The sequence below is a fragment of the Marmota monax genome, unplaced genomic scaffold (genome assembly GCF_021218885.2).
Source record: "Marmota monax isolate L192 unplaced genomic scaffold, Marmota_monax_Labrador192_F-V1.1 WCK01_AAM20220418_F8-fsc00064, whole genome shotgun sequence".
NCBI classification, from domain to species: Eukaryota; Metazoa; Chordata; class Mammalia; order Rodentia; family Sciuridae; genus Marmota; species Marmota monax.
Genome location: NW_026694542.1, coordinates 8,965,283 through 8,977,870, shown reverse-complemented (window position 1 = coordinate 8,977,870; position 12,588 = coordinate 8,965,283). Strand labels below are relative to the sequence as shown.

Genomic DNA, 12,588 nt, shown 5'->3' with positions numbered 1-12,588 from the left:
GCTTCTATCTGCCACATTGCCACTCCCAGGAAAGGCTTCTTGGGCCACTGTTACTGCTGTGCCTGCAGGCTGGCCAGCAGAGGGTACTCTAAGAGCAGTCATTTAATATCTTCAGGCAGGACTTGTCCCATCTCAAAGCAAGGAACATTTTATTGTGGCTTGGGAAATAGCAATTTGTTTGTAATGTCCAAAGTCTCTGATGACCATCTATATTAATTTAGATTTCTACTTCCTAGTAAGACTGAAAAAGAAGAAGATTTTGGACCTTGTTTGCAATTAAAATGGCTCTAAGTTGGATATTATGAATTTTCTTTCCAGAATGAAAGGGGTTTTAGGAGGCAGTGAATTGGGCTGAGCTGGTTTTCAGGATCCCATTTTCAGTGATTATGAGTAGTAAAGGCTTGCCTGTATGTCAGGTGATGAGCTATGACATTAGAGGTCATCTCCAGGTTGATGATTTCCTTACTTTCTGAACCATACACAGTAGTTTTTGTTAAAATGAGGGCATATGGTGGGGAGGGTAGAGATGAGAAATCAGGAAAAAATACACATGGAAACCTCTAGCTGATACTTATGGAACAGTACTTCAACTGCAGATCCAAATATTATGTATTTCAAAACAGTAACACTTACCCTTTAATAAGAAACTTATTTGATCCACCCAGTCTCTGGCTTCAGCTGGACTAGTAGCTGTAAACTACAGAAAAAAAAAATGCAAATTAATTTATCACCTTCACTAAAATTTCCATGCATCTTGATAAGGAAGCCCAGGGGAAGTTATCTGTGAGTTTTTGTCAACTTTAAAGCTCAGGATTCTCTGCTTTAGCTTAATATTTAGAAAGAAGACCACATATTAAATTCAAACCATTTTTTTTCCATCAGCAATTTTGCATACCCAGATATTAGAGCTCTTTAAGTCCAGATATTTATGTCTATGTCTATTATCTATTCCTTCATGTGGCATTTATTTGAGAAAAATTTACCAGGGGCGGGGGAAAGCAAAGCAATATGTACACGAGATGAAAACATCACAAAGCAGATTCATTTGATAATAATGGAACTTTTTTTTTCCCCTTTTCAGTGCTGGGGACAGAACCCAGTCCTTGAGCGAGCTAGGCAAGTGCTCTACCACTGAGCTACACCTGCAACCCACAACTGGTTGTTGTGAGTAGACAGGGAGCATTTATTGTTGCCAGGAGTAGATTAGGGAGGCTTGCTGAAGCAAAACTGTTTTGACTGGATTTAAAAAAATATTTATTTATATATATTTTTATGACACTGGAGATTTAACCCAGGGGCACTCTATCACTGAGCTACATCCACAGGTCTTTTTAATTTTTTATTTTGAGACAGGGTCTCACTAAGTTCGCTAAGTTGCTGAGGCTGGCCTCAAACTTGTGATCTTCTCCCTCAGTCTCTGGAATTTCTGAGATTACAGGTGTGCACCACCACCAGGCTGGTTGGATTTTTAAAAAGCGTTGGTGGAAACTGGTGGAGGGAGCTGTTCATTTCAGGTAGGGATAATTATGGGCAAGATTACAAGAATGAGAACATCATGTGTGGGGAAGGCAGGAAGATGACCAGCTTGCCTGGAGAATAATAACAGATGGAAGTTGAGGGTCAGAGAAGAGTTGGTAGAAGGGCTCTGAGTGACAGAAATTCAGAAATGTAGGCAACAGGAAGCTACTACCAATTCTAGCAGAGGGAGAGGGTGACTCTTTCAATAGTTTGGGTAGGAGGGATTAGAATAGACAACTCTGGAGACAGAAGATCAACTAGAAGGCTGTTGAATTGGTCCTCTAGGTGAAACAAGAGGGACTTAACTATCATGAGGGCTGTGAGAATAAGAAAGGTAAAGATTTAAAGGCCACTGTAGAGGATAGAATCCACAGACCATAGTAATGATCTGGATTCAATGGACCAAAGAAAAGAAGTAAACAAACTACATTTTGATTAATAAAACAGGTCGGTCAAGCATCAACCCTTCATGATTAAAAAAAAAAAAGAATCAACTTGAAATAACTGTTTCTGAAAAACATTTTAATTATCTGGTCATTAGAATAACATAAAGATATATGTTGTATAAGAAACCTAGGTTCCTGTATGATGCTTATGTTAATAGACCCTATCATTCTTAATTCCTTAAAAGCACATTTACTTTTGTTTTTTTCAAAATTTTTTTTTAGTTGTCAATGGGCCTTTATTTTATTTTTATTTATTTGTGGTGCTGTGAATTGAACCCAGTGCCTCACACATGCTAGGCAAGTGCTATACCACTGAGCCACAACCTTGGCCCCAAATCACACTTCAATAAAAAACTTTCTAGGAATATTGGCTTAGAATTTTCATATCAACTTTTATCAGATGCTGTATCATCAGAATTTAATAATAAAAACAACTCAGAAACATATGCAATGCATAAGTCTGTGTTATATAATGTTTATAAAGAACTCCAGAGAAAAGCTTTAGTTTAAGTTTTTAAAAAATTCTAGAAATTACATAATGCAGACCTAGGTCACATAATCAAATAAGGGTTAATATATTGTAGAAATATAAAAACGTTGAAAGCTGAGAAAAATCTGAGGAGTCAAAGGGTTACTTAAATTGGTAATTTACTTTTAGCATGCTTTTTCTTTTTCATAAGTTAGCTAGAGCTTTGCTAACATTGCTTTAACAGAACTGTGGTAAAATAAAATTATCAAGTAGGAAACAATATACACACATATAAAAATATTTTTAGTGAAAAAATCCATATATCTCTACAGTCTTACATTTTTATTATTTCAATTTATTTTATAATGGGTAATAAATGCACGAGGTAAAGATTCAAAATATATACAAATGAACACAGCAAGGAATGAGTTCTTGCTCTGACAAGGTCCTCTAGCCTCTTAGTTATCATTATTACTACTCAGTGACCACTGTCACCAATGTCTTAAAACTACTTTCAGAGATATGCAATGCATCCAAATATAGGAAGGCCATTTTGGATAGCAAGATGAATATGATACAACAAATAACTTCTTAGGATAGAGTTAGATTTTCCTTTTTCCTACTTTCATGGAAGAAAGTAGGGATAATCAGTTGAAAAATAAGCATGGGAATTACAGCCGTGAAACTAGAGACGGTGAGTAAGGGTTTTGATGGTGCGCTGCTGCGGTGAACAGGAAATCTCACCTATAGGGTGACACAGGGAAGGGGAGGGATGAAGAGAGAGAAGCCAAGTGAAGTCACTGTCTAGGATGAGTGTGGCAACAGAAGGGAAGGGAGGCTGTGACATAGCAAAGGTGAGGACAGGGCAAGAAAGAGGGTCTTAGCTGCTGAAAAGAGAGAATAGAACCCAGCATAGCAAACAGGGAAGGAAACCGCAGCTCTAAGGAGGAGCACCGGCTCCTCGGATCATCCTACCTCATAGCTGCGCCTATCCTGGGAGGTCAGTTCAAAGCAGGCTTCTTTCTTGGAGTCTCTTCGTAGGTGGGGGGCCATCCGGACACTGTAGCCCTTAATGAGGAAGGTCCCTTTGGGCTGCTTGCCTGCAAGACAGGAAAGCTCCCTGTATCCCTAGAGAGATGCAACTGCCTGGGGAAGGCATCTTCTCTGGTATGTGAAATAAAAGCACAGAAACAGCTGTTACATCCCCGAGGAACCACAACAGTCAAGGAAAGGTTATTAGGGAAGCTTGGGAAGAGGCTACTGCGACAGCCAGGCAGATATCACTGCCAAGCTAGGGAAATGCAACACGAAAGGTTATTTTACCAAAAGAGTCCAACAGAGACAGTGAATTTATTAGAATGTTAAGAGATCTATAATAACAGAAAGAAGGAATTATTACAGTAGGGAGAGTGTGGTTGTAAATGTGAGGCTCTTGAAAGCTATTACAGAGCTGAAACATTATTATCAGGGCCAGCAGAGCTCACATTGAGGGGAGGGACAGCAGCACAGGGGCATTATAAGGTCCTGGAATCTCCTCCCATGCTTTATGTGGCATTTGGGCTAAACTATTCTTCCCCATCCCCTGCTTCTCAGGTGGGAATTTATGCTAGAGGGAGAATAATTAAAACTCAGTATTTCATTCTCCTTTCAAGAGGACAAATTAGGAAAGAAGCACAGGACTATTGAGTGTCACTAGATGATAAGGAAGGAGATAAAAGGAAAAGGACCCTGAGTGACAGAAAGGAGACACGACTCTACTTATCACTTTTTCTTCTTTTTTACTTTTTGAAAATAAAATATTAGAAACAGGCAAAGAAGAGGTGGCTCAGAAAGATTTTATGTCAGGCAGGACACATGGAGGACAGCATCCACAGTGTGGGGGATGCTTGTGTCCCCTGTCAGGTGAAATAAATTGAGTTTTTTTTTTTTAATGATGACGTAAAGAAGAAAGTGGGATGGCAAAATTAAAAAAGAAAAGAAAAGAAGAAAAAAAGACTGTCCTCACCTGGTTGAGCTAAAAGAAACATACGAACACTATACTTACTAAGAAATTGTCCTGGGCGCAATAAGAAGTAACTGTCGAGAAGGGAACCGCGCAACAGTGCTTTTTGACACCAGAATCTTTTTTGTTAAAGTATCTCTCCTTGTTCTAACTGGCCACTAAAATGTTTTGTTGTTTCTTTGATCACCAGATTTTATTTCACTCTGATGGCCAAATGGTCAATAAAAGTCTCCGAGCCTCTTGCTCTTATTCTCCCCCCACCCCCCAACCCCCGCCTCTTTCCCAGTGAGTGTAAAGGATTCTGAATGAACAGAGAGGATAACTGGCTTTCTATCCAGATATGCCAACCATCTATTTATTTATTTTTATTTTTATTTTTTTTTCAGAGTAGAAATTAGAAGTTTATTAAAGGACAGCAGAAAAGACTTCTCCTGGAGGAAGAAGGGGACCCAAGAGGTGGAATCCCAACCATCTATTTAAATGCAGGAGAAATGATGGACATTTTTTACAATGGCCCAAATGTCCTAATAGGTTGAAGAAAAGAACACCTGTCTGGCTCATGTGCCTAGAGTTCAGAGGTGAAACTGTGGTTGCTGGATTTGAGAGTGGGCTGGGTGGGGATGGGTAGAAGGACAAGGGGGATTTGTTCCTCAGTTTTCAAGGTGTGCTGTATCAATTCCAAGCAGGGCTTCACACTTTACCCTTGGATGGGAGGGTTCTGAGGAATCCAGGATGGTGACTGGAAGACAAAGGTCAGGGACACCTGCTGCAGGCAGGGAGGCTGAGAAAGGCAACTGCCACGAAGTCAAGGGCAGATCTTAAGGATTCCAGGTCACTGAGCAACAGCTCTTTCTGCTACTTTAGTACCTACCAAAGGTGGCAGAAAGTCCAAAGGCAATTGGGCAGGTATTTGATTGTTCTCTAGACCGAATATCCAGGAGAGGAATAGGGTTTAAAAAGGAGAAACAGAGGCAAAATGGAAAATAATTGGAAGGAAAAAGAAAGTTCTATTTTGTAACTTTATCACTGGCCCCTGTATGAAGGTGGTAGATGCACAGGAAGCCCCTGCAAGAGTGGATGCTTGATTTACTCTCTCTTTTTCTCTTGCTTCCTAAATTACTTCTGGGACTGCCCAACTCTACCAAGCAGTATCCCTTACTTGAAAGTTTGCATTAGTGTACAAAAATAATTTTTAGCTTGTGTTTATTTGTAGCTGCCTTAACTTGTGCTTATATCCTTTCCTCTCTCTTGTGAACTAAGCAACTATGTTAAACATGGATGAGAGGTCTTCTAGGGATAGCTCATGAGTGTTGTGCTTGATTTGAGTCAGTGGTGGCTCATTAAAAAACTGCCTCTGGCCTGAGTCAACACTTTGCTGCTGCTGCCATCTGGCTGAAGGGTGTCTCTTGGGCACAGCAACCATTTGGGTCTCAACACTCTATGGCTCTAGGGATGTCCACTGGATTACTTCCCAATAGTCAGGCTCAAAGTTTGGAGCAGGCTTTAAGAGAGTCTGAACCCTAGGATTCTTTTTCTGGGCCACTGGTAAGCTGTTTAAATATTTCTCTGAATTATTATTATTGTTATTGTTGTTGTTGTTGTTATTATTATTATTATACTGGAGAGCAAATCCAAGGTCCTGTGCATGCTAGGCAAGCACTTTATCACCGAGCCACACCCCCACTCTACCTATCCCCCAATATTTATATTTTAGCTATCTCATTAATGCCTACAAAGAATTTGAGGTTTCTTTTTTTTTTAAGTATACCAACACATTCAATTTGGAAAACATTGTGCTATTGGTCTTAATAAAAGATAACCATATGATATATCAACTATACTATCCTAATGTTTAAAGGTGGAACTCTAAATTGACATCTGTTTTTGGTGACTGGAAAAGTATTATTTGCCCAAGCCTCTTTCTTTCTTAAGCGTGTCCCTTTCTGGGTGTTAGTTAAGGACTGCTATCTGGAGACCTAAGTGCTTGAGAATTTACGAAGTGCTTGCATCCAGGAGTGAGATGCTGCTGTGCAAATGAAGAACACTTACTTTTCTCATTAGCATAGTAGTAGAAGAAGCCTCTGCTGACAACACACCATCGCTTCTGCCACTCAGAGCCGAAGAAACTATGATCTACACAGAACAGCAGTAGGAGACATAAATTCAGGTAACTACAATCACTGAAGAGTCCGTAAAATCCAACTACACACAGTCCAGCGTGTTATTGTTTTATTTCCCAGGTTAATGGACTGTAAAACCCTCCCTCTCACTCCCACAGGTTATCCCATATTGACTCAGAGTCCAGAGGACAAGCTCCGTTTAAGGTCCAAGTTCTAAACAGGGTTGCCTGCTCTGTGCCCTCCCAGCTGTCTTTTTATTTAGCTTCCTTTATATCTTTCAGGTTCTGATCTCATCCTGTCCTTTTCAAACTCTCCACAACATCTTTACGTGTTGCCTTTGACAAACCAGAATGATACTCCAGGCCATGGCCATGAGAAAGTTTTTTTTTTCTTTTTTTTGGGGGGGTGGTGCTAAACCAATTTGTTAGTTGAGTGGCAATCTTGGGACTTCAGTCCTAGTAGTTCCTATTCTATATTCTAATGGAATAAGTTTAAATAAAGATCAAGAGTTGGGCTTGTTGGAAATTTGGGAGTGTGCTGCTTTATGCATAATATAAAAGCTACGCTCTTAGTAAAACAGTTTCTCTACTATAGGAGCTCACTGAGAGATGAGAACAAAAATATCATTCATTCATTCAACAAGCTTTATTAAGCACCTGTTTGTAGCAGGCACTGCAAGTACAGGTATGAGCAGAACCTAATCAATCCCCATCCTGAGGGAGCTCCCAGTCTGCTAAAGATTCTGGCCATCTCTCTGCAGTCTACACATACTAACACCAGACTTCTTGTCTTTCCTCTCCTCGCATTAAGTTTATTATTTAATGAGTGACAGAGTCCACTAGACGTCTGTCAAGCACAGTGTTGGGCACAGAGAGGGTACCTAATCAGTTAACCTTTTTTTTTTTTCATCATTTCCCTTCCGGGAATGTTCTGCTGTCTCTGGGTTGGATCAATACCTTTGCTTTTCTTCTCTAAGTATCCTTGCTTGATGATGTTATCAAGTTCTTGAGCTCCTCTTATGACGTCTTCCATTCCTAAAAGGAACAACAGCAGAATGCTTTGTTGAAACCTGACAAAATTTCACTTAGTCTACTTTAGATAATTCACATTAATGACAGAGTATAAAGGGCAATTGCCTAAACACAGCACAAAATAAAACATTTTCTATATGATTGGGGAAAAAGTTAATTTTCTCTCTTCCTAATTATATCTAATGCTAATATCACTTAAAATGATCTAAGCATACATTAATTTGTGACAAGGGGAGGTAGCGTAACTATGTACTGATTGGCAGGAAAAGGACTCCAGGGAATTAAGAATTTGCTGTGGATATAAGCTACAAATTGGATAATCCACACTGAGATAATCAAAAGTCAAATGGATAGCTATCAGCTCAGAGAAGACTTAATGACTGATAGATTCCACTATAAATGTGGTCACCTCAGAGGGGAACATGAATATATTCATCTTTTTTCTTCTTTCTTCCTTTTTAAATAAATTAAAAAAAAAAACCCAGAAAGCCACTCTGTGAACATAAATTTTATTAAGTTCACACAAAGAAGGGCTATGCAAGGTGAACTTGGCAATAACTGCCAAATCTTGGTTTCTTTAAAGAATGGGAAGGAGTCTAAGGGTCCTTAAAGCCTTAACAAAAGAGAAGACCCTGGGCTGGGGATGTGGCTCAGTGGTAGAGCACTTGCCTAGCATGTGTGAGGTACTGGGTTCGATTCTCAGCACCACATATAAATAAATAAAATAAAGGTCCATTGACAACTAAAAAAATTTAAAAAAATGAAATAAAAAGAAGACCCTGGAACTGACATCGGCCTTGAGTTGTATGCTGCTGACATTTGGCTTTCAACAGCCTCCTTAGGTACAAATTTATTGAAAAATCAAGATGCTAATCCTTCTTCCTCCACAGGGTTTATCCTTATCCTATGGGGCAAAAGACTGAGGGAGGAGTTTATTCCTCAAAAATAAAATAAAACAAGACCCTCTCCCCCCCAAATTCTTTAAAGAATATAACCAACCCTCTGTCCCTTTTTCCCTCCCTCTTTTCCTTCCCTTTCTGTTTTGTGGCTCAGGATCAAAGCACAGGCTCTACCACTGAGCACACCCCCAGCCCAATTCCATATAAGAAAAATGAAAGGGAGTGGGCTAGCAGAATCTAAATATTTACTTGTTTTTTAGTTTTTTAATTCAAATCTCTTCTTTAAAAAAAGTTATAAAACAAACCAAATACAAAAGAAAGTAAGTCACAATCACCATATGAATCAATCAGGCCATCTATATGCTATCTTGAGACTTTGAGGTGAAATGCTTTTTTCAATAAAACAATTGGCTTTTAAACATCTCCTACAGTGATCAACATTCACTCAGTGCTGGCTATGGGGTGGCACTTGGTTCAGTGCTTTACCCACTTTTTGTTTAAAGACTATTTATTTATTTTTGGTACTGGGGCTTGAACCCCAGGGCAGTTAACCACAGCCTCAGCCCCAATTCTTTTATTTTTGTTTTGAGACAGAGTCTGGCTAAATTGCTTAGAGTCTGAGGCTGGCCTAAAACTGCAATCCTCCTGCCTCAGCCTCCTAATTTGCTGGGATTACAGGCACTGGCCTACTGCACCTGGCTATTTTAAGACAATTTAAAATGCAGTTAGGATTACCTTTTGCTTCTAGGCTGTTTCAAGAATAGATCAGAGGAGCCTTTTTCTTTATCAGTATGCTTATGTGTCTCTTTATTCAATGGGTCCTTATTGTTAACTTCCTTGATCATAGACTATTTTCACTTTTATGTTATATAGTTTGCAAAGGCTGTGGCTGCCGTAAATTCTTCTAGATGGGTCTCAGGGTGTGTGGATGAGATGAACCATAGCAAAGGAAAGTTCATTTTTCTAGAATTCTTTCATTTATCCTACACCACTGAAAATTCTAATGTCCCTCTAAAAACATGCTCCAAGAAATAGCAGATTCTACTGGGGGTGGGACAATAGGTGAGGTGAGGACAGGATGGCGGAGTAGGCCCTTGAAGGAAAACTAATTTCTGAAGTACTGTGGAAAAATTGCTCCTGGAGACCTAAAATTTAAATGAAAGACACAGGGGATAGGATAAACAGGATCCCCTGAGCTTGGAGTTTCCATCTCTTCTCTCACAAGTTTTTCCTTCCTTTTTTTTTTTTTTCTTTTTAAAGGTCTTGTTAAACTTAGAGACACAGCTTCTTGTTGAAGATGCCAAGAATCTGAATCATAAAAGACATGTTAAATGTTCTATTAGAATTCAAACCTCCTTTTTTAATGCAAATCTAAATGCCATTTTATGGAACATCTATAATTATGAAAATGGGAAGACATTGCCTCGTGTGCGGGGAGAGTCTGTGAGTATGAATATTACATTAATGTGCCACACCAGCTCACTGATCCTGCTGGCAGGAGCATAAAAAATGCTTGAGTGAAACTTTTATTTAGATGTTAAGACTCCAGGCCCCAGCGGGGTGACAGAGACAGCCCCTGTGAGTTGCCATCAGAGAGAGAGCTTGAATTGAATTACCCAGGGGGGAGGAAGTAGTGATGAGCACTGCTTCGCTTATTTAATTTCATTTACTTTCAGTACATTATCAGCATGAGGCTTTTCTCTCCCCACCAACTGAAACCCAAGAATGTCACCACCAAGAAAACAAAGGCATAATACAGCAGAGATGCTTGAACTCCAAGTCACTAATTCTAGGACAGGAGGGATAGCACCATCCCCACCTTCTCTCCCCTATAGTCAATCTCAGTTTGCTAAAATTGGGCACTGAATGAATTGCTGAATTTTCTCAGTTGGTGGTTTACGAACAAGATTCTGAAGAGTAATAGAGTTGGAAATATTTTAAAAAAATATGATGTGTTTTTGTACGTAGTTAGTAAGATGTGTTATATTGTTCTCATCCTCATTAGAGGGAATTTGTATCAATGAACTCTGTTGCTTGGTTTCCCTGATGGGCTGTGGGAAAAAAATGGGATTATAGGTAATGTTTAGAATGGCTATGAAATAAAAAATAGGCAATCGAATGAAATCAGTCTCTATTCTATTGACTGTGTAGGCATCGTGGTGAGTACAATGACAGAGTTGTTCTCCATGTCAAGTTGACTCAGCTCAATCTCATTAGCTTCCTGATCTATCAGACAAATCCACACATGATGATGGGTAGCCATTGTGACCCTGAAGTCATCTCCTATTTCACTGTTAGCTCAGAGTCCTACTGATTAAGAACTGGTGGATGCACAAGTCCGGCCAGACCATGGGAAGATGAAGCAAGAGGAGTCTTATGTGCCTGGATCCACACCTACTGTCAAACAAACAGATCTGCCCAGAGCTACTTAATGTGTAGTAGAGAGTATGTAAATGCTTTGCAGGATGATATTAAAAATAAGAAGAACCCACAAACAATTTTAGAAGTTGCTATTTTAAGGCAAAAAAATATATTTAAGTATATAATTAAAAAAGAGCTTTTTGTTTATTTCCTGCAAAACGATATTATCACCATAATAAAAAACTAGAAATGATTTCAATTTACTGGGAATAAATGACCCTCTTGGATAAACCTAAGGGTGTATTATATTATATCAGCACAAACCAGAATTGTGTTAGTGTCATAATCTTTCTCTACCACTGTGCTTAACTAAATCTCTCAGAATAACCCATATAAAGAAAAGATTCACTTAGCTGAAGGATGTGGGCCATAAAGATAAGATCAACAGAGAGGTGTGTTACCCAGAAGTGATGGCCACCCAACTTCCATGGCAGATGAAGATAAAAGAAATTTCAGACATCCTTCTCTCTTCATTCAGATTCCTTTAAACCCTTGAGTCCCACCCACACCCAACTCTGCAATAAAGAAAGACAGGATAGGATTCCATCTCTCAGCACTAAACATGACTCTTTAGTCAGCTATGCACGGCAACAACAATAGGGACCCTTTGGAGTGTGATACATTTCCATAAAGCAGTCAATAAGAAAAGACATGGGAGCTTATGTGAGTCACGGCCTATTTAACCAGCTGCGTTCTAGCCCACTGAGAAAAGAGAATTGGAGAAATCAGTTGGCAACGCCACAGCAAAAGGCTAATAGCACGGGAGGCCACACAATTTCCACTGCAAAAAGGCTGCAGTCCCTGCAGAACAAGCTAGGTATCCACTACCTTCCTTATAGGCAGCTGCTAAATCAATCTGAAGAGAAAAATCAACGATTTTTAAAAACATCTTTTGTTCAATTCTTCCCCTGTTAAAATTGTGGACTTTTCCCATCATCTCCTTCCTTCCAGTTCAAGTTCTTTTCAACTGTTTAAAAAAATGAACAAACCAAACCAAGCCTGGAAACCAATAGCTATCAGAGCTAAATTTCAGGCAGGGTGAAGTTGGTAGGTTCCTTCATTAAAGTACCCATGTATAGAACCTGGGGATTTGGGTGGATGAGGTTGGAGAAAATATCATATTAGAAGGCTGAGAATAGTCAAGTTCCATTCTGCGATTCAAGTCACAGCAGCTATGTGCCCTTCTGCAGACTTGTGTGAAGACAGACACCTGCAAGATCTCAAATGTGTACAGGTGAAGAGGGTATTGCAGGTAGGGTGGGGTCAAGATAAGTTTCTCTTGTCTGATGGCTGTCTATCCCAAATTACTTCATTAAACTTTCTCTCCTTTGCTTTGGGTCTCCGTGACCTTCTTTATACATTCATTACTGTTTTTCCTGAGCTTCTTATTTTTTCCTTGGTTACTTTTTTGCCTTTTTCTCAATTTTCAGGAAGCAGTCAATAAATGATAGCCTGTTTGTGGTGTCTGGCAAGAATTGTGCATCCCTGTTACTAACAGGGGAGTTGGTTCAATGACTTCCTCTGTTAGTCCATTGGTGCAGGCTTGTATAATTCCTTAACTTCAATGGTTCTGCTTGATATTCACTTGGGTTGACACTTATTCAGCGTATTTTTCTGTCATTGTGCTTCATGTATGAAGGAATTTAGATAAATGCATATAAGGTGAAAAATTCTAAATCATT

At 39.3% G+C, this 12,588-nt stretch overlaps 1 protein-coding gene across 1 annotated transcript in view; it reads right to left on the bottom strand.

Moving 5' to 3' along the window:
• Skap1 (src kinase associated phosphoprotein 1) overlaps positions 1-12,588 on the bottom strand; it is a 284,881-nt gene that overhangs the window by 41,190 nt on the left and 231,103 nt on the right. Inside the window, exons 5-8 of the mRNA XM_046420495.2 lie at positions 7,512-7,589; positions 6,485-6,568; positions 3,409-3,533; positions 634-697 (exon numbers count right to left, since the gene is read on the bottom strand). Coding sequence (XP_046276451.1) covers positions 634-697; positions 3,409-3,533; positions 6,485-6,568; positions 7,512-7,589 — 351 coding nt within the window. The remainder of the gene's footprint in view (positions 1-633; positions 698-3,408; positions 3,534-6,484; positions 6,569-7,511; positions 7,590-12,588) is intronic.